The 18,690-nt window shown below is 40.0% G+C and overlaps 1 protein-coding gene and 1 long non-coding RNA gene across 6 annotated transcripts; one reads left to right on the top strand and one right to left on the bottom strand.

The window, feature by feature from the left end:
• The first annotated feature begins 11,509 nt into the window (after positions 1–11,509).
• LOC126589592 (uncharacterized) lies at positions 11,510–15,285 on the top strand. Of its 5 annotated transcripts, none has more exons than XR_007611871.1 (7): positions 11,510–11,766; positions 11,932–11,991; positions 12,085–12,303; positions 13,158–13,356; positions 13,961–14,133; positions 14,313–14,571; positions 14,791–15,285. It is a non-coding gene; the product is annotated as an uncharacterized LOC126589592 (long non-coding RNA). The 5 variants fall into 5 exon arrangements; XR_007611872.1 differs by having other exon boundaries at positions 12,085–12,760; XR_007611873.1 differs by having other exon boundaries at positions 11,935–11,991; positions 12,085–13,356.
• A 1,349-nt stretch (positions 15,286–16,634) lies between these two features.
• On the bottom strand, positions 16,635–18,108 carry LOC126589589 (uncharacterized). Its single transcript, XM_050254927.1, has 2 exons — positions 17,225–18,108; positions 16,635–16,855 (listed from the first exon to the last, which is right to left on the bottom strand). The coding sequence occupies exon 1, from the start codon at positions 17,912–17,914 to the stop codon at positions 17,228–17,230; it is 687 nt and encodes a 228-aa protein (XP_050110884.1). The 5' UTR covers positions 17,915–18,108; the 3' UTR covers positions 16,635–16,855; positions 17,225–17,227.
• Between the last annotated feature and the right edge of the window lie 582 nt (positions 18,109–18,690).

Here is an 18,690-nt window from a genome sequence, read left to right as displayed (position 1 = left end):
AGTCGAGGTCTTCTCATTTAGGTGAGTCTGGCTTCCACCTCCCACTTGTTGATAAATGATGGTTGTAGGGGGTTTCTCCTGATATGTCTTTGCCTCGGCGGAGGCATGGTTATAAGCCTGCGCCATCACCTCAGAGTAAGTCTTCCAAGTATTGGCATTGATCATGTATTTAAAGAAACAATCACGTAGGCCTGCCGTGAAGGCTTTGAGGGCAGTCTTGTCGTCTGCTTCGGCACACCGGGAGTATTCATGGCTGAAGCGGCCAGCATACATACGTAATGACTCGTCTGGCTTCTGGCGGATAGTGTACAGGTCATCTGCAGAGTGCAAGCGATCGGTTTGGAAAATGTGTTGGGAAACAAATAGTTTCCTCAATTCCTCAAATGAGTCTACCGTCTCAGGTGTAAGACGACAATACCAATTTAGAGCTCCGCCAGAGAGGGTGGAGGGGAAGAGAAGACATCGCTCTTCGTCGGTGTGCATCCGGTATGCCATGGTGGACTCAAAGAGGTTAAGGTGCTCAATCGGGTCCTCTTTTCCAGTATAAAGTTGCAAGCCAAGCTTTTGCTTTGTCTTTGCTTGAAGGGGGGTGTTGAGGATCCTCCTTGTAAGAGGGCCAGGCCTGGGTTGGTTCCAGTCAGGTATTTCAGCCTGACGTTCAGCCTTCAACTTGTTTACTTCCTCAAGAAGTTGTAGGACAAGGGGGTCCTGAGCGGAGTTATGTGTCACTGGAGCTTTCTTTCGTAAATCTCCATCTCCTCTTGGAATTAGGAAGGTTTGATCAAGGGCATGTGATTTTTCCCTGGACTCGCTGTACTGGCTTCCAGGGTATGTCTGTCGAAACACCTCTGAGTCCCCTGTACCCTCATGTCTCTCTGGGACTTGTTGCCCCTTCCCCAAATTGGTGGCCGGCTTGGGCCGTGGCAGGGGACCGAGTCTCTCAGAAATCCTTGGGTCATTAATCTTTGAGCTTATATGGATGGAATTCTCTCGACGTTGCTTCAGGAAATCCCGACAATCGCGAAAGACGGCTTTCGATCCTTCTGCCCCTTCAGCAAAGAGGTGTCTCCCTCCACTTCTCATGGTTCGGGTCGAAGCAACTGGGTTAAGAGAAGCCTCATGTTGATTATCAAGTCGAGGGGTAATCTGTTCCCTATCAGGGATATCTATGTCGAATGCATGTGACCCTCCATGTTGGAGGGCACCCAGTTGATGGTTGACTTCCACGGGGGCAACAAGCTCGCGTGTCTGAGCTTGCCTAGCTTCGTGGAGTGTCTCGAAGAGCTTCTCATATTGCTCCTGGAGGACCTCATTCCTCATTGCTATCTTGTTGTTCTGAGCTTCCAACTCATCGACTTTAGCTTGAAGAAGAACTCGTTTTCCTTCCTTCTTTCGTTGTTTCGCACTATGTGCAAGGGGGGTGTCATTCTGTGTGTTGTGGCTTCCTTCGCTTCCCATGCTGGAGAGGGATGCCTGGTCAAAAGAAAGTGTACGAATGATAGAAACCAGCTTGACACAGCTGAAGAGAGTAGGAATAAGTGTCGTTTCCCACAGACGGCGCCAAATGTTGATGCACAAAATCAGCGAAGACTTTGGTACAACAGAAAGTGTCAGGTTTTGTGACCTTCGCTTGGTTGCTTGGTTGCTTCAGTCACTAGTGAGGATAAGTACGTAAATGAATAGAGACAGAGAAGCAAACACAGGATGTACGTGGTTCACCCAGATTGGCTACGTCCACGGAGTAGAGGAGTTCTTATTAGTAGTGAAGGGCTTACACAAGTACAAAGGATCAAGCTCTCAATTTAGTGAGTTCTTGTGAATGATTTAACACAAAATGGCATTAGGCCATATTGTGGGGGAATGACCCCTATTTATAGAAAAACTTGTAGCTTTGTCACATTGACATGTGTCATGTTGTGATTGGTTCTTGATGTCGACACGTGCTGCGCTCTGATTGGCTTCTAATCTTGACACGTGTCGAGTAGTGATTGGCCTCCTGGTCGGAGGGGAACTCTTCCTTGACAGTATAGCGTTGGCCGGTGCTCGGTAGTTTCGGGATTGGTCAAGTATGGTACAAACAAAACCTATGTTTATTAAACATGATTTGGCTTGTGTACTGATAATGCTTGTGATATGCGATTTGACGTGCCTATTTGAAAGGTGGTTGATTTGCATAGATGGTATGATATAATAAAATGTGAGTGACTTTAATATATGTGATATAGGTGATTACCCTGTTTTCATAACTATTATCATGTGTGGATATGAGATGGTTTTATGATTATGTTTCCTATAAAATTGTTAATTTTTATATTTAGCCATCATTGTTGTTTTCTGATGTGGGATTTGACGTGCATATTGGAAATATAGTTTGTTTTGTATGTTTGGCTTGGTGTGATGAAATGTGAGGGCTAGTAGTGGACCATTAACCCATTGTCATAAGGTTTGTTGCTTCGAAACATGTTTCACCCATTGTTTCATTATTTCATTTCTCATTTCGTTGAACCCTTGTAACTTGAGTAACTTGATCCATGTCTTGTTTCATTGAGTAGTTGTTATGCATTGTGCTTTGCGATTCCGTTGAGTGATGGTCCGGAATCGTATCCACTCGGATTCCGTTGAGTGATGGTCCAAAATCCCTTCTACTCCCGATTCCTTTGAGTGATGGTCCGAAATCGTATGCTGGTTTCGATTCCGTTGAGTGATGGTCTGAATCCCTTCTACTCCGCGATTCCGTTGAGTGATGGTTCGGAATCGTCCGAAATCCCTTCTACTCCGCGATTCCATTGAGTGATGGTTCAAAATCGTATCCTGGTTTGGATTCTGTTGAGTGATGGTTCGAAATCCCTTCTACTCCGCGATTTCGTTGAGTGATGGTCAGGAATCGTATCATGGTTTGAATTTCGTTGAGTGGTCCAAAATCGCATCATTTGACTTGTTGGTTCCTGGGATTTGATATCAACTTCAGAGATGTAGGCTTCAGCCGAACTGTGTCGCTCTAGCCCTACATTTTGGTATATGATATGTGTTATTGATTGATGTGATTATGGAATAATGTTGGTTGTGATTGTTGTCATTATGATTAGATTCGTTGACCATTGTGGCTTGAGGATAACATGGTGATTCGTTGACTGTTCTTTGAGATGTTGCATACTATGAATTGCGGAAGTATGTGAAACGTAGTGATTTATTTGAAGGATGAATTGGAAAGTAAATGTGTGGGCATGGTATACCTGCGTGCATGACAAGATGATAATTGTGTTTGGCTTATGGTTGATGTGTAGTGTGGTACCCTATGTTTTCCACTAGAAGTATTTTACGAAAAGATTAGAGTTTGACGAATGACGAACTACAAATGGCTTGATCCCTATTTATGGTACATAGGCAGTCTAACGAGGAAGTTAGATGCAACCATAAAATGTACCTAAAATGCTATGAAATTCAAATCTTGATCTATGCTTTGTACATATCTCGGTATGTTAGATATATGGGTACTTGGTGATGTCACGTGTCGATCTTGGACGTATGTCGGGATCGGGGCATGACAAATATTCTCTTGAACGAATGTATTCATGCTTGGATGGAGGCTCAAGATCAACATCATGAAAACCTTATACAATGAGGAGGTTGTATCACGTAGAAACGCTCTTTAATGAAACTTTAGCTTTAGCCAGTCGTGACCAAGAAACCACTGATTTCACCTGGTTGATAGATAGGACTTGCATTTACATTTGCCAAAAATGTAGAATGAAATGTAAAAAAAAAACAAAAAAAATGTAAAGGTGACATTTACATCTTAAAATGTGCATCTCTCGATTAAAAATACTCTCAGAACATAAATAAAAGTGTAAGTTGTAAGCGATACGCATCTTAGAACATTTTTTTTTAACGATAGATTTTGTCAAATTAGATGTTAGATTAGCCACCGATGAGAATCGAATCCATGCCATCATACAAGAGCTCAACTTCTTTCTACCACTGTGGTAAAAAAACACTTGCGTCTTATAACACAAGTTGATTAGTTACGTTACGTGAAAATATAGCAGCAAGAGCCGACTGTTTTGTCACGTGTAAAACTGGTCCGCGACCTATGTTACCCCGGCCGGTCTTGAAGAAGAAATGTTTTTTCCACATCATTGCTTAATTTGCTTTGCTTGTCATCTACGAAAGTTGAGCCCTCCAACTCCATATCTTTCTCTCAAACCATTCTATATGTATCCATATGATTTATAAATCATATGCGTAGTGGAGAATACCATGAATAAAGAAATTTAAGATATATGTAGAATAAATGCGTGAAAACGAAGCCTATTGGAATTGAAGTTTATAACATGTGTTGTTGTCGTTTTTTTTTATTTTTAAGAGGGACAACTGGTGGCAAGTTATGGTTATCCATCTTTTTCGGGGGCCCGATAGACTAACAGAGGCATTTCAGCCTCTCCCTAGCCACAAGTCTAGCTTCCACACTAGCAGCAGGTTTTGAACCCAAGACCTCCACTTTAATTTGAAGGAAGCCTAGCAATCCGCTCGTGGTAACCACCAGCTCGTGGTTATAACATGTGTTGTTCGCCTTACCTTCTATACCGGCTCTGATTTAGTCCAGCCCTATAAAACGACTTGAGATAATATATAGCAGTGCGATGCATGCGCCCTTTGATTTTAGGATGACAAAATATATTTTGCCACCAAGTTGTTTCCCATTTGTATAGTACATGATGCGCATATGCAAATTGTATAGTTGCTTTTCCATGATCGATTTCTCAAATGTATAATGGGTGTTGAAGAATGTAAGGTTTCACGTCGAAAATGAGAGAATCGTAAATCGATTTTCTTTGTCACTTCGAAAAACATAAAATTAAGGCCTATAAGGGGGAAATAGGGTTTGTGGGTGGAAGCAGCACTACGAATTGTCGATCGAGAGCACGCAACTGCTCAAGCTCCGTGATCCAGTCAGTCCAAAGCACAATGCAAAAAGGAGAGATATATTCTTATGTTTAACTTGTTTGAAGAACAATAGTAATGCAAAGTGAAAAGCTGGAACCACCATTGTCCGAATACTTCGTTGATTTATTTAACCCAAATGCATGCGCATACCTATGATTAAGCCTGATGGATCGTGTTTGTGTTATTTTTGTGGCATATTTGTTATCTTAACGCGTCGGGTCGTGCCAACTTGTTATCTTAACGGGTTCTTAACAGATGACACGATAATGACCTGATTTGTTAATGGGTCGTGTCGTTTCATGTTGGATTAACGAGCCATGCAAGAAATTGTCATGCCGGCCTCTAGATTTAGTAAACGATAAGGTTTTGAACAGGTTACTCAACGACCCGACTTGTTAACGGACTCTTAACGGGTGATTCAATGATGACCCGACTCGTTAAGAGTGTGACCCAAAACCTATTATTTTCGTGTCAGGTTAACATATTGTGAAAAAGTTGTCAGGCCTACATATGATGGCATGCTGAATGAAGATGGTGGTTATCTCACAATCCAAGTTGCCATTTAGTATTACAGTATAATGATATTCCTCTTTACTTGTAAGTGAGAGGTCTTAAGTTCAATTCTCGCCAAAAGCCAATTTGAATCACATTATTGCTAGCTCATTGTGAGGCTTGCCCACCCTTCCCCCTTAGTGTAGATAATATCGTTTGTTCAAAAGAAAAAAATTATCACCCAATTAGTGTAAATAATAACGTTTGTTCAGAAGAAAAAAAAAATTATCACCCAAACCAATTTGTATTTTCTTTTGAAAAATGATAGGATATTCACGAACATAGTTTTTCAACATACCGTAACCTGCAGACAACAAGCGATAATAAATCACAACTAGATAGAGCTCACTAAAACTATGATTTTTATCACTGTCAATGGATATTTATTTAAGGGAACACAACTTTGTGTCCCTCAAGGTTCCTTGAGGCTCCAATTTATTACTGAGTTGCATGGGGGAGGCTTAGGCGGTCATTTTGGCAAAGACAAAACTGTTGCTCTAGTCCAAGAGCGGTATTATTAACCAAGAATGTCTTGAGATGTGGAGAGATTTGTTAGTCGATGTATGACTTGCCAACAAGCCAAAGGTGGAAAATAAAACAACAGCCTTTATCAACCGCTTCCGATTCCGACTCACGCTGGAAGACATTAGCATGGACTTTGTATTGGGTCTACCAAGGACTCAAAGGGGGTAATGATTCAGTTTATGTAGCAGTCGATCGATCCTCGAAGATGGCTCATTTTATCCCCTGCAAAGGACTACTGATGCTGTGAAGATAGCCCATTTATTTTTCAAGGAGTTGGTTCAATTTATGAGTGTCTTTTGGAGAACTTTGTGGAAACTATTGGACACTAAGCTTCAATTTTCAAGCACTCGTCATCCGCAAACTGACGGGAAAACGGAAGTGGGGAATCGAACACTTGGTAATCTTCTGCGATGTCTCGCAATCGATAGCCCTTGCCAAATGGACCTTGTCATTCCCCAAGCAGAATTTGCTTACAATAGTTCCAAGAATAACTTGACACTAAAGACTCCGTTTGAGGTGGTTTATGGTCGAAACCCCAATCATATCTTGGATCAAGTGTCTATTCCTCATTTTGGTAGGAATAACATGGAGGCTGAGGAACTTGCTGACCATATCAAAGAAATCCATGCAAAAGTCAAGTCCAACTTGAGAGGGCCTACAACAACAACAAAAGAGCTGCTGATGCACATAGGCATCATGTGGAGTTCCAAGAAGGTGACTTGGTGATGGCTTATTTAAAAAAAGAAAGGTTCCCCACATACAACAAGTTAAAGAAGAAGAAGATTGGTCCTGTTGGAAATTTGAGTGGTTTGAGTATAAATTTCTTTGTCCCACATTGGCCATTTCCAAAAAAATTTATCACTTTATAAGGCTTTGTCCTTTATAGAAAGTGATTGGAGTAATAGGCATGGATACTAAAATTGAGTTCACCCTTGGGGTTGGGCTTTGGGGTGTACTAATTAATTGGTAATTAATATATATAATTAATTATAATTAATATATATTTAATTGTCAAAAGAGATGGGCCTTGGGTGAGTCCTAGTCTCTTGCCTGGTTGAGTGATTCCAGAGCTACGATCCTATTAGTTCTCCACTCTCTCTATTGGCTTCCCTACGTTACCAACCCCCACCGCCACCTTTCCTACCACCTACAAAGAAAACCCCAAAGATCTCAACTATCACTACCCCTCTCCCAATCGTTCTAACAGTCCGACTTATCTGAAATAGTCGACCATAGGATTGGAAGTTGAAAATTGTAAGTTCAAAACTTAAATCATGTGGTAATCCTCTCCCAATTGTGCTCCGTTGTATATGTTTGTTTAGTTTGTTGCCTAAATGTAAGGTTTTAAAAGCGTATCAAATTTATAACACTCGTTAAGATGAGAATTTGTCGAACCACATTATTACTAGCTCATTATGAGGCTTAGCCCACTCCCCTACCCTCAGTGTGGATCATACCGTTTGTTCAAAAACAAAAAACAAAAAGAGAGAATTTTTCATATATAAGCGAATGCGGATTGAGCGAAACTGAAATTTGGTTATGAGGTGTTTGAACTCCTCCTTGTGTGCCTTGTGGTTTAGGCCAATGAAATTTGAGCGAAACCGAAATTTGGTTATGAATTGCTGGACTCCCCTACCCCTTAGTATTTCATTCTAAGCGTTTATTCTACTTACTATACCAAAAAAAAATTCTGGTTTTGGGTACGTCAAATCTGCCTATTGGTGGTGTTGGCTTCCTTGCTTTGCTTTTGGAACCTCAAATTCCCATATAAAGGATGGAGGGTGAGGATGCGGACGCCATTAGCTGCTGCCAAAGATGAAATGAACTTATCGAACCTTCTCGACTCGACTTTTTCAGGTAGAGAAAAAGAGAGGTCGGTATTATATTGTATTGTATTTTGTTGGCTCCAAATGTCCCCACCACAAAGTGCCGACCCCTTTGCCCTAAACCTTTATAGCGCGTTTACATAACGGTAATGAAAATATGAGGAATTGAATTGAGGAGAAATTGAATTGACGAGGAGTTGGAATAAGGAGAAGTCAGAATTAGATTTCTGTTGAAGCTGTTTACTTTAATGTTCTGGAATTGGAATAGAATTCCATAAAGCTGTTTACTAATTCAGTAGAATCGGAATATAAACCAGTATGATTACTAAAATGCCTTTGTCCCAAATCAAATATTTTATATACTTTAAGGGGGCGTTTGTTTGCCCTTACTAAGTGGGATTGGACTGGACTACTTGGGTAGGATTATTATTCTGTGTTTGGTGCAAGCCGGGATTGAGTTTAGTGGGATTAAGTCGGACTCGTGCCGACTAAATCCTTCGTTAGCTGGGCTTAGCGAGAGCCCCCGAAAAGGAGGGGATTGCTAGTCCCGTTTCCCTGCTTCCCTCCACTTTGCCTCACACCACGCCTGAGAACTTGCCCTCCCACTATCTTTCTCCCCACCTCCCTCTCATCTGTCCATAAGATCTCCAAGTCAGAGACCCAGAAAACCCAAAAAAGCCAAAAACCCAGAAAACTCAGAAATCGAAAGCAGATTCAACCCCATCTCCCACCTTCGAGCCACTCATGCATGCATCCCGCCGCCAACTCCTAAATTTTCATTTTCGTTCTTGCTCTTTGGTTTGATTTTAAGATTTGCAAGGGATTTTGTGAGATGAATAGAAGAGGCAGAGGGAGGAGAGAGAGGGATTTGGACGGAAAAGGGAGAGGGGAGGGATGCAATGTGCAGATGAAAAAAATGAGAGAAGAAGATGATTAAAACTTGACCAAAATAAATGGTTTTAGAAAGGAAAATGATTATTTAATAATAAAATATTAGTATATATAAATTAAATTAATGATAAAATATTTTAAATATAAAATTTAATAATATAATATATGAATCCCGTTTTTTAATCCGACACAGCACCAAACGCTTCACTAAGTTAGTTCAGCTTAATCTAGTCTAAGCCAGTCCAACTTAGTCCCTGCAGCTAGTCCAATCTGAAAGAGTCCGGTGCAACAAACGCCTCCTAATGGGTTTATAAAGGATACTCTTGGAAATAAAAAAAGTAAGTGAGGGCATAAAGGGAACAAAAGTGTCATTCCGATTACCCAAACAATCAGGAATTGGATTACCACATATATCTAGGAAATCCAATTCCACCAATACAAGGAATTGAATTCCAAAATTTATATGGACCCCACTGCTTTTTTGATTCCTCTATGTTTAATAAACACCGGAGTATTCCGTAATCGGAATTCAATTCTACATTCTCATTCCAATTACGGATACGTAAACGCGCCATTAAAAGGTTCCAATTCCATGTTTTGTTTTTGACCAAAAAAAAAAGCATTCAATAAATTACAATCAATTTGCGTACAATCAAATATGTATTATTATTTATCTGAAAAATACATAGTTGTGGATCTTCATTAATCATGTGACGATCTAGTGGAAGTCAAATTAACATTCTTCAACGAACCAACATCCAGCTCAATGCCATAAGCACGTTTTAGGCATCTGTCGTAAAGACTAACCTCCCACTAATCAGGCCCGTTAAAAAGGGTCAGCTGCCATTAAAAAAAAAAGACACAGATATTTTCATACAGAACATAATTCAGAGTTAGTTTGTCAGGTCATATCAACCATTCATGCTATGCTATTATACATGCAAAGAAGAAAGAATGCTTTTCAATGAATATTGTATTTCATCTCAAAATAAAAGTATATATACAACCCTATACAATCATGTATATTCCTATCAGAATAAAGGAATGAATAATTACATCCTAAACTAGGAAACCAAATATGGTAGGAATCCCACAATTGTAGGAATCCTAATACAAGTCAACACTCCCCCTCAAATTGGTGCATAGATGTTACACATGCCCAACTTGTCTAGAAACCTGGAGAACTAGAAACCACCTTAGTGAGAATATATGCTACTTGGTTGTCCGTTCCTATGGGAGGAACCTCAATTACTTTGTTATCTTGCTTCTCTTTAATAAAGAACCTGTCAACCTTTACATGTTTGGTCCTATCATGTTGCACTGGATTATGAGCAATATCACGAGCAACTTTATTGTCACAAAATAACTTCATTGGCTAACTATGTTTGACCCCCACATCTTGTAACAGAAACTTAAGCCACAAGAGTTCACAAATACAGAGTGCCATACCTCTAAATTTGGCTTCTTCGCTTGACCTTGATACAACATTCTGCTTCTTGCTTCTCCACGTTACTAGATTTCCCCCAACAAAGGTAAAATACCCGGATGTCGAGCGCCTATCATCTGTTGATTCTGCCCAATCAGCATCCGTATAGCACCTAATTTTGAAATGTCCATTTTTTTTGAAATAAAATTCCTTTACCAAGGCTTCCTTTCAAGTAACTCAATATTCTCATAAGTGCACTCATATGTTGTTCTCCTGGATTGTGCATATATTGACTAATTACACTTAAGGCATGAGCAAGATCCGGCCTAGTGTGAGCCAAGTACATCAATCTTCCTACTAACCTTTGATACCTCCCTTTATCAATCGATACTTGGTTCTGATCGATACCCAACTTCATTCCTTCGGCCAACGGAGTAGACACCGGCTTGCACGCCGTCATACGGTTTATTTCAACAGGTCAAGAACATACTTCCTTTGTGATAGAAATATCTCGGACTTGCATCTCGACACTTCAATCCCAAGGAAATATTTCAAAGAACCAAGATCTTTCATTTCAAATTATGTGGACAAATATTTTTTCAAGGCTACTTGCTCAACAGGATCGTTACCAGTAACCACCACATCATCCACATATACGATGAGAGCTGTAACCTTGCCATTCCGGCGTTTCAGGAATAACTTGTGATCCCAATTACTTTGCCTATACTCGAATGCTCTCAAGGACTTGGTAAATCTACCAAACCAGGCTCTTGGAGACTGCTTCAACCCATACAATGATTTCTTAAGCCTACATACCTTTTGTTTCCGTATGTCCGGATCACTCCACCCTAGTGGAATCCATGAAATCTCCTCAGTTAGATCTCCATGGAGGAATGCATTTTTTACATCGAATTGTTGCAAAGGCCAATCTAGATTTGCTGCTAAGGACAATAGAACACGAATTGTATTGATCAATGTAGTCGATGCCATATTTCTGTGTATACCCCTTAGCCACCAATCGTGCTTTAAAGCGATCTACTGTTCCATCTGCTTTGTATTTCACCGTATAAACTCATTTGCATCCCACATATTTCTTTCCGGCTGGCAAGTCAGTTATTTCCCAGGTAGCATTCTTCTTCAACGATCTCAATTTCTCGTTCATTGCATCTTTCCACCGGGAATCTGCTAAGGCCTCATGCACTCTGTTAGGAATAGATACAATAGATAATTGATATACAAATGACTTATTTGATTCTGACAAATGACAGGTAGACACATAATTATTTAATGGATATCTCACTCTTGAATCGGAATTTGGCTCACTCATTTTTCAACCACACTCTAAAGTACATGAACCGTTTAAAAACCCTCACCCACATCCCCATTTGCCGCCAAATCTGAACTCTCATTCATTTCAAGTCTCTCTGTGTGTGACGACTGCCCATCACTCTCTCTCTCTCTCTTTCTCTCTCTCTCTCTCTCTTCTTGGTGAATACTCGATCTCGTTTTATTATTTTGATTTTTGTTTTTGACAGAGCTTGCGAAGGATTTCCTTTCCAACTTTGCCAATTCGAATGGCGAACCAAATATATGCGCATCCTTGTGAGTTCCCCTCCTCATCTTCTTCATTACCACATCTTATAATAAGCAATGACTGTGCTGTCTGAAAACCCTAATTTCCCGTTGGATTGAATGCCGGATTCATTTTCTAATTTTTTTTTTTTGAATTATGCTGCAGCAGTATCTAAATGTTATTTTCCTTTCCAGCAGGAAGTTGCAAACCGCAAATTTCGAGCTATCGAGATTGATATTGAGGACTTGTTCAGTGTAACTTCCGCCTATGCCTTTTGTTGCCAAGGCCTAAATTATGATTATTGTCTTTGTGAACGACTTGTTAATTTTCTTATACCTCACATGCAGTACACAGAAATGAATGAAGAATCCCGCAATCGAGTTGAAGTGAACACTCGGGCGTTATATTGGTGTATTTTCAGATGGTATTGATGAGCTCATGCCGGAGCCCACGGAGACAGATCATGATCATGACATTCTGATGACTCAGAGGTCTGATGATGGACCAGAGAATATGGATGGTTCGGATCCACATCAGAAGATGCCTCCTGAAGTCAAGCGCTATTTGTGAGTTCAAAGCAAAATCCTAATTCCTATCGCGCTTGTTTGAATGAAATTTCGGTTTACATGTGTGAAAATTCACTTAATTGTGTGGTCGGTAACGGATCATATGCATTTTAATCTCGTTTTGACTAGCTAGTATCTCATGCCAGAAGTTACATTGCATAATCAGTCACTGGACATGTATGGTAACACTTATACACTTCATGTTTCGCTTTAAACTTTCTGCTTACTGGTTCGTTATTCATGAATTAGTAAATGAAAGTCGATAGATATTAGCTAGCTTGGTTTGTAGTATGTGTTTTGAAAATATGGTGACATTTCATACAATGTAAGTTCAACAGAGGTTTATCTCAGATTAATATTGGAAACTTGCTTTTTCCTCTATTCCATGTCATCGGTTGCAGTTTATTTACGAGTTTCATATGCTTCAACTTCCATTGTAGCAAAGCTTTCTATGCAGGTTTGTGTTCATTCTTAATTCACTAGTTTTATTTTTTCATATGTATTCCAGTGAAATTTACATAAGAGCATATTTACATTTTATTGCCAGCTACAAACCCATACATTTTCAACATATTTCAAACCATCTCTTTCTCTCCCTCTTTGGAGTATTATTGATCCAATGGCACTGGGTCTATACTTGTGCTAGTTTCTTCAAATCCACTTTTGTTGATTCATTAATTCATACAAAATTTTAACTATATATTGCTCCCATCTTTTCAACTCTTAACATAGAGTTTATCTGGTGCTTGTAGGGCAGTTTTTGCTAAACTTATCGTTCCTTTACCTACTTTGAAAAACCTCTTCAATTCTTAGGTGATGATGGGTGCCGTGTACTAACTTGTGTTATGCCGCAGTTATGAACTTATAGGAGATGAGGAAGAACAAGTTGCACGTTTGGCTGAGGATGGTAGCATATATGAAAAGCCTGGTTGATCTCTGGCACCTGAAATACATGGGCGTGAAGATATCAAGAAGGCTCTGCTTCTGCTCCTAGTGGGTGCCCCTCACAGGAAACTAAACGATGGAATGAAGTTAAGCTCTCAACGTAACCAGGTACCACCTTACTCAATTATGTATGTTGTCAAACTGAATTTTGCTTACCATTATGAGAATTCGGCATTCATAAGATATGGATATCATTTAGATGTATCCTCTATAGTGAAGTGAAAGAGCCAGCTTCTCAAACACATAATTAATGTAGGACCTAGGGGAGTTTACACAACTGGAAAAGGAAGTAATTAATGTATCTAAAAGTAACTGCTGCTGTTCAGAAGAATCCCGTCACAAATGGATTGGTCCTGGAAGGAGGAGCATTGGTGAGATACATATGCTCCTTTCGGTTATATGTATATTATTTTTTCATCCATACTTATACAAAACAGTAAATACTTGTCGAATATATGCATAATACTCAAGATTTCTTATTGTTAAACTTTCATTGCATCACACCAAATGTGCGCCTTTGATGCAGAAGCAATAGCTAGAAAATGAAGAGGGGAAGTAGAACCTAGCTAGTTTTGCGGAGTCAATGCATAACCAGTTCAATTTAGAATCCCTAATTAAATCAGATCCCCCATAGTTCTCTATTAGGCTTTGTATATGACTATTCTTCTAGTGATTCTGGGTGTTGAACTACGGAAGTATTAACTCATTTCAGGTGCTAGCGGATATGGGAATATGTGCTACTGATGAACTTGATAAGACGGATGAATTAGATCATGCAGCCGTGCATGAAGTTATGGAGCAGCAGACTGTCAGCATTGCCAAGGCTGGGATCACTTCGTCTTTGAGTGCACGAACTCCTGTCCTTGCTGCAGCTAATCCAGCACGGTACAAATCTTTCTACTTCTTTTTAATCTGGTTCATTTGGGGCATTACTCTTTGTTGCTTCTCTTCTAAATCATATTGCTCTAGTTACGTGGTACCTTTTTAACTGCTGGAACCTGGAAGCTAACTTTCTTCGTGTAAAATCTATGCGAACTCTTACTATGGTTGCTATATTCTTAAAGGGGGAGAAATAACCTGCGTAGAACTCCTGCTGAAAACATTAATCTTCAACTGGCCCTTTTGTCGAGATTTGATCTTTGATGGTTAATCCTGGATCGAGCAGATAGGGATAGTGATGTTGAGATGGCTAGGCATGTTGTCTATTTTCACCAGAATAAAGTATCACCGGCTCTTGGTTTCAGTCCACTTGAGCCATCAGTTATTCGGTAAATTTTGCAGCACTTTTACCTTGGAAGGCTCAGCAGTACTGATTTCAGGAAGGTTAGTTTTTGCAAAGCATCTTGTGATCGATGGTCAGAGAACTGCACTGCTTATCATGTCAAACAACTAGTACAAAACTTGGAAGTGATAAGAATATAGCTATATAAATCAGAGTAGCAGAAATTCAAAATATATCTCAAAAGTGAAAATACGTGATGATCCTGTCCGAAATTCTACCTATTTTGTCTCAAGCCATGTGGAATGGTTGCTTTGGAACAGGGATACAGTGAAGCCCAACTGAAACAATGTTTGGAGGAATACGCAAACATAAATGTGTGGCAGATTAATCCCCCTTCTTTTGACATCCGGTTTATTGATGCCATTTGAAAGATGAGCGAGTGAGAAGCTACTCAACTCGGCTTCTGTTAAAGGTAGTTGGAGCTTTTCTTAGGAGTGTGGCATGGGTTACTTCATCAACCGTAGCAGCAGCGCCATCTGCCAAGATTTGTCCCTTTTTCTGTTACATTTACCGCTCGAATCAAAGATTTATTTTATCTTTTATTCTATTTCGGACTGTTTAGAGCTTAGCTTGAGTAGATTATTCTATTTCGGACTGTTTAGAGCTTAGCTTCAATACACCAGAAACATTCCTGTGATGCATCTCATATCATGTCACTTCTGAAATTCATTTCGTCTGCCTCCAGAATCCCGGGCAAGTTCCATGTAGTAATTAAGGAGAACATTACGGAATCAAAGAATGAATTCTAAATCTAATTTATTGGCCACAAATCTATTCAAGGCATAAATATTAAATTAATTCACAAAAACACTGATGACAGTAATTTCCATTTTTTTCCATAATCTACTTCATTACAAAACTCATTCAACCAAAAGCCACGAGGGTCATTCGAAATTAGAATGAGAAATTTTATTTAAACTCATGTAACTTCTTTCTACCCCCAACTTAAATTTTAAATATTAATTATTATTTTTATCCTATTGCATAATTACCATCAGTCTGAGATAAAACTAAGGGAAATTTTATTGGAATCCATTCAACCTCTTTCTACACCCAATACAAAAAATATTTTCTTAAAATTCCTAATTCACCCTTTGATTAAAACTGAAAAAAGAAATAAACAAAACTGAAATCTCTTTCCACACCCAGCGGTTCTCTTCCACCTCAAACCCCATGGAAGATTCACCGGCGATTCTCCATGGCAACTTCAATTCAAATTCTTTTGGCATCACAACCGCCTTATATGGCACACCATTCAGTTTCCACAAGTTTCCACAAGTTTCTTGTATTTTCAGCTAGATTGTCAAAACTATATGAAAGCTCCCTCATCATCTCTCTCCCTATTAATTCCTTAAATCTCCAGTCGCCAATCTAATGTAATGAAAATATTCCTTGTCCTTGTTTGGCAACACGAAAGCTTGCCCGGGATCACTTGCCAGGCATATTCTAGCAAACAAAGGTGAAAACCTTGGCGAAATCGATTGTAAAACCAAATTTGCACGTAAAATGAACACCACGGATTTCTTAGGATGACGATGTACAACACTGGTTTCCCTCGCTCAATTGGCAACATTAAGTAAACCTTTTCCGTGTCGTCTGCAGGCAATGGGCCGGGGTTGCCCTTTATTGGGAGACAGCAGACCCGAATTCCACGATGACTTGCTCAGCAACGGTGAGGGGCTTATTGAACTAATGCACAGAGCTTGTCCGGTGGGCATGGGCATGGGATTGCCTGTGGGAGATGGAATTGCCCATGGTGATGAGTAAATATTAAGGGCTCAAAAGCAAACGAGGAGGATTTGACGATGAGTTGAAGGAACTCGGGTTTTATTCACATTCTATATAGTGGGTTTCTTTTTAGCTTTAGCTTAGCAAGGATTAAGGAGCCTAGGATAGGATAGGTTTCATATGTTAGTTGGAGAAGCATTTCATAGAACCAACAAGGCCCAAGGCCAAGAAACAAACAGAGGGGTGCCCAGCACACCCAGAAACATAACTAAAGAGAAGCAGGATACGAACAGACACCACCACAAAGGTCACCAGCGTCATCCCAAATCCCTATACAAAAAAATCCCCCCACCTAAAGAGGACATGGAAGACAGTCTTTGTTCAAAATACCCACAAACGAAGATGGAGGTTTCATATGTTGGTTAACCAGCTAAAAAGCATTCCAATTTTTACAATCCAAATTCATCGAGCAACAAAACCTACTGACAAAATCTGCCTCGTTCACTAAAAGAAACTATCAAAATACTCTTTTGTTCCTTTCTTAGCCTGAATGTTCAAAATCTTATTCACATCATTCTGCTCTTCCACCAAATGATCCTGCATACGATTGAACAATAAAATGTCAATGCAATGCCTTCATTACCAATTTACTACCACACAAAAATTATAAAAACTGCTTTCATGAATTTTTATTTCCCAACAACAATGTCTTTCCATTTTCTAATCACACAAAAACAAACATAATTGGCAAATTCACGAATTGAATCAAATCCAAACGAAAAATCAAGAGGGTTAAAACACGCCCCCCAGATTGTGAATATATGCAACCTTCCTCCTCTAAAAAGACTTTCAGAAAAAAATAAATCCCAAAACGACCTCTAAACAAACCCTAATCTGCAAACAGAAGAAAGAAGAATGCCATAATTAATTTTTTTACTCATTGACATTTGAGAGTCCCGAGTTTACCTTTTAAAATGGCAACTCGAATGGTTCCGGCAGGGTGTCATTTTCAGGGAGGGCTGGTGGTCCTCCGTTCCCGCTCCCGTTCCCATTTCCGTTGCCGTTGCCTTTACCGTTGCCATTGCCGTCGCCCTCGCCTTTCCCTTGCCCTTGCCCCTTCCCCTTCCCGTTGCCATTGCCTTTCCCGTTGTTGTTGCCATTTGCCTCCTGCTTCGACGGTGGTAGAGGACGGACAGGAGAAGGAGGAGACCCCTTTGTGACTCCATATTTTGCGTAATGTTCTGCAACCTGCTCCAGGTACGCAAGACGTGCGGTGTTCACAAACGACTGGTCAACCAGCGAAGCGAGCTGCTCCTGACTCTGCTGGCCGAAACAACAGCCTTCGCCCTTTAAGGCTTCCTTCAAGCTACTCTCCTTCGCCTTTAACAGTGTTTTTCCGGACTTCCACAACAGATCCGCACTGCCGGCTAGGAGGTTGATACTGGAAAGCCAAGCCATAATCCCAGAGGGCTTGGCAGCAATCATCTTCTTGACACTCTCTTCGTCCTCTGGATGGATGAAAAATTTGATCACATGTCTGGGGTGGGACGAAGAAACATCGAATTCCACCTTCACCTTTGGTTCAACGGCGGCAGCGGAGGTACCTCCTGCTTTGCCTCCAGTCAGCCGCTTGAAGAACTGTCGAAATGCACTCATGTTCTTTTTCTGCGTTGGGTAGCTGTGAGAGAGGAGGAAATGATGTGACCTTTGAATTTACCGAAAAATATATTTTACAGTTGATGGTGCCCTTCCCCTACTCTTTGCTCATTTCTTTTTCAAATTATTTTGATCAGACGGCTGAAATTAAGGAAGAGTACGTGAAAATTAAAAATCTATCCACCCCATTAAAGCATGACAGACAGATTAGTTGTTATTTGAGATCCTACGGCCATAAAAAAATACCCGCTAGCTCCTTCAAACCCCGTATCAGCATATCAATTTCCATTTTTGTGTGGGCCCCATTCCCTTTTCAACTTCGTTGTTACCGTGCCACATTACTCCTTATTTTCATTGTGATTTCCGTGGATTACTAAACATACATGTTTCTTGAGAAATTCTAAGCATTACAAAGTCTAGTCTAATAGTGGTTCGAGACGGGTCCATATTATTTTATATACAAAATGGGGCGGGGCGGGTAGGGTCCATAATAAAAAATAAATACATAAAAGATATTTTATCGAGGTTGAATTATTTCTCCACATCAAAATCATTCCAATGTAAATTGAGGTCTAACGCGGTAATAAAATGAGGCCTGCATATACTTTAGTACCTTAATATGATTTTTTTTTCCCACAACGATATGAATATAAGGCACGTCACATTGAATTTAGGGAGTTTTAACGAAAAACCCGCAATACTGTTCACTTTAATGAAAAATCATATTTTTACACTAAAAAGTCAAACCTAGTACTATTCACTTTACCCTTTATTTT

Source organism: Malus sylvestris, chromosome 11 (assembly GCF_916048215.2).
Source record: "Malus sylvestris chromosome 11, drMalSylv7.2, whole genome shotgun sequence".
NCBI classification, from domain to species: Eukaryota; Viridiplantae; Streptophyta; class Magnoliopsida; order Rosales; family Rosaceae; genus Malus; species Malus sylvestris.
This window is presented reverse-complemented; position numbering and strand designations above follow the sequence as displayed.

Excerpts from the sequence above, each read along its gene's own strand:
- LOC126589589 (XM_050254927.1), bottom strand. The coding sequence starts at position 17,914 with ATGAGTGCATTTCGACAGTTCTTCAAGCGGCTGACTGGAGGCAAAGCA.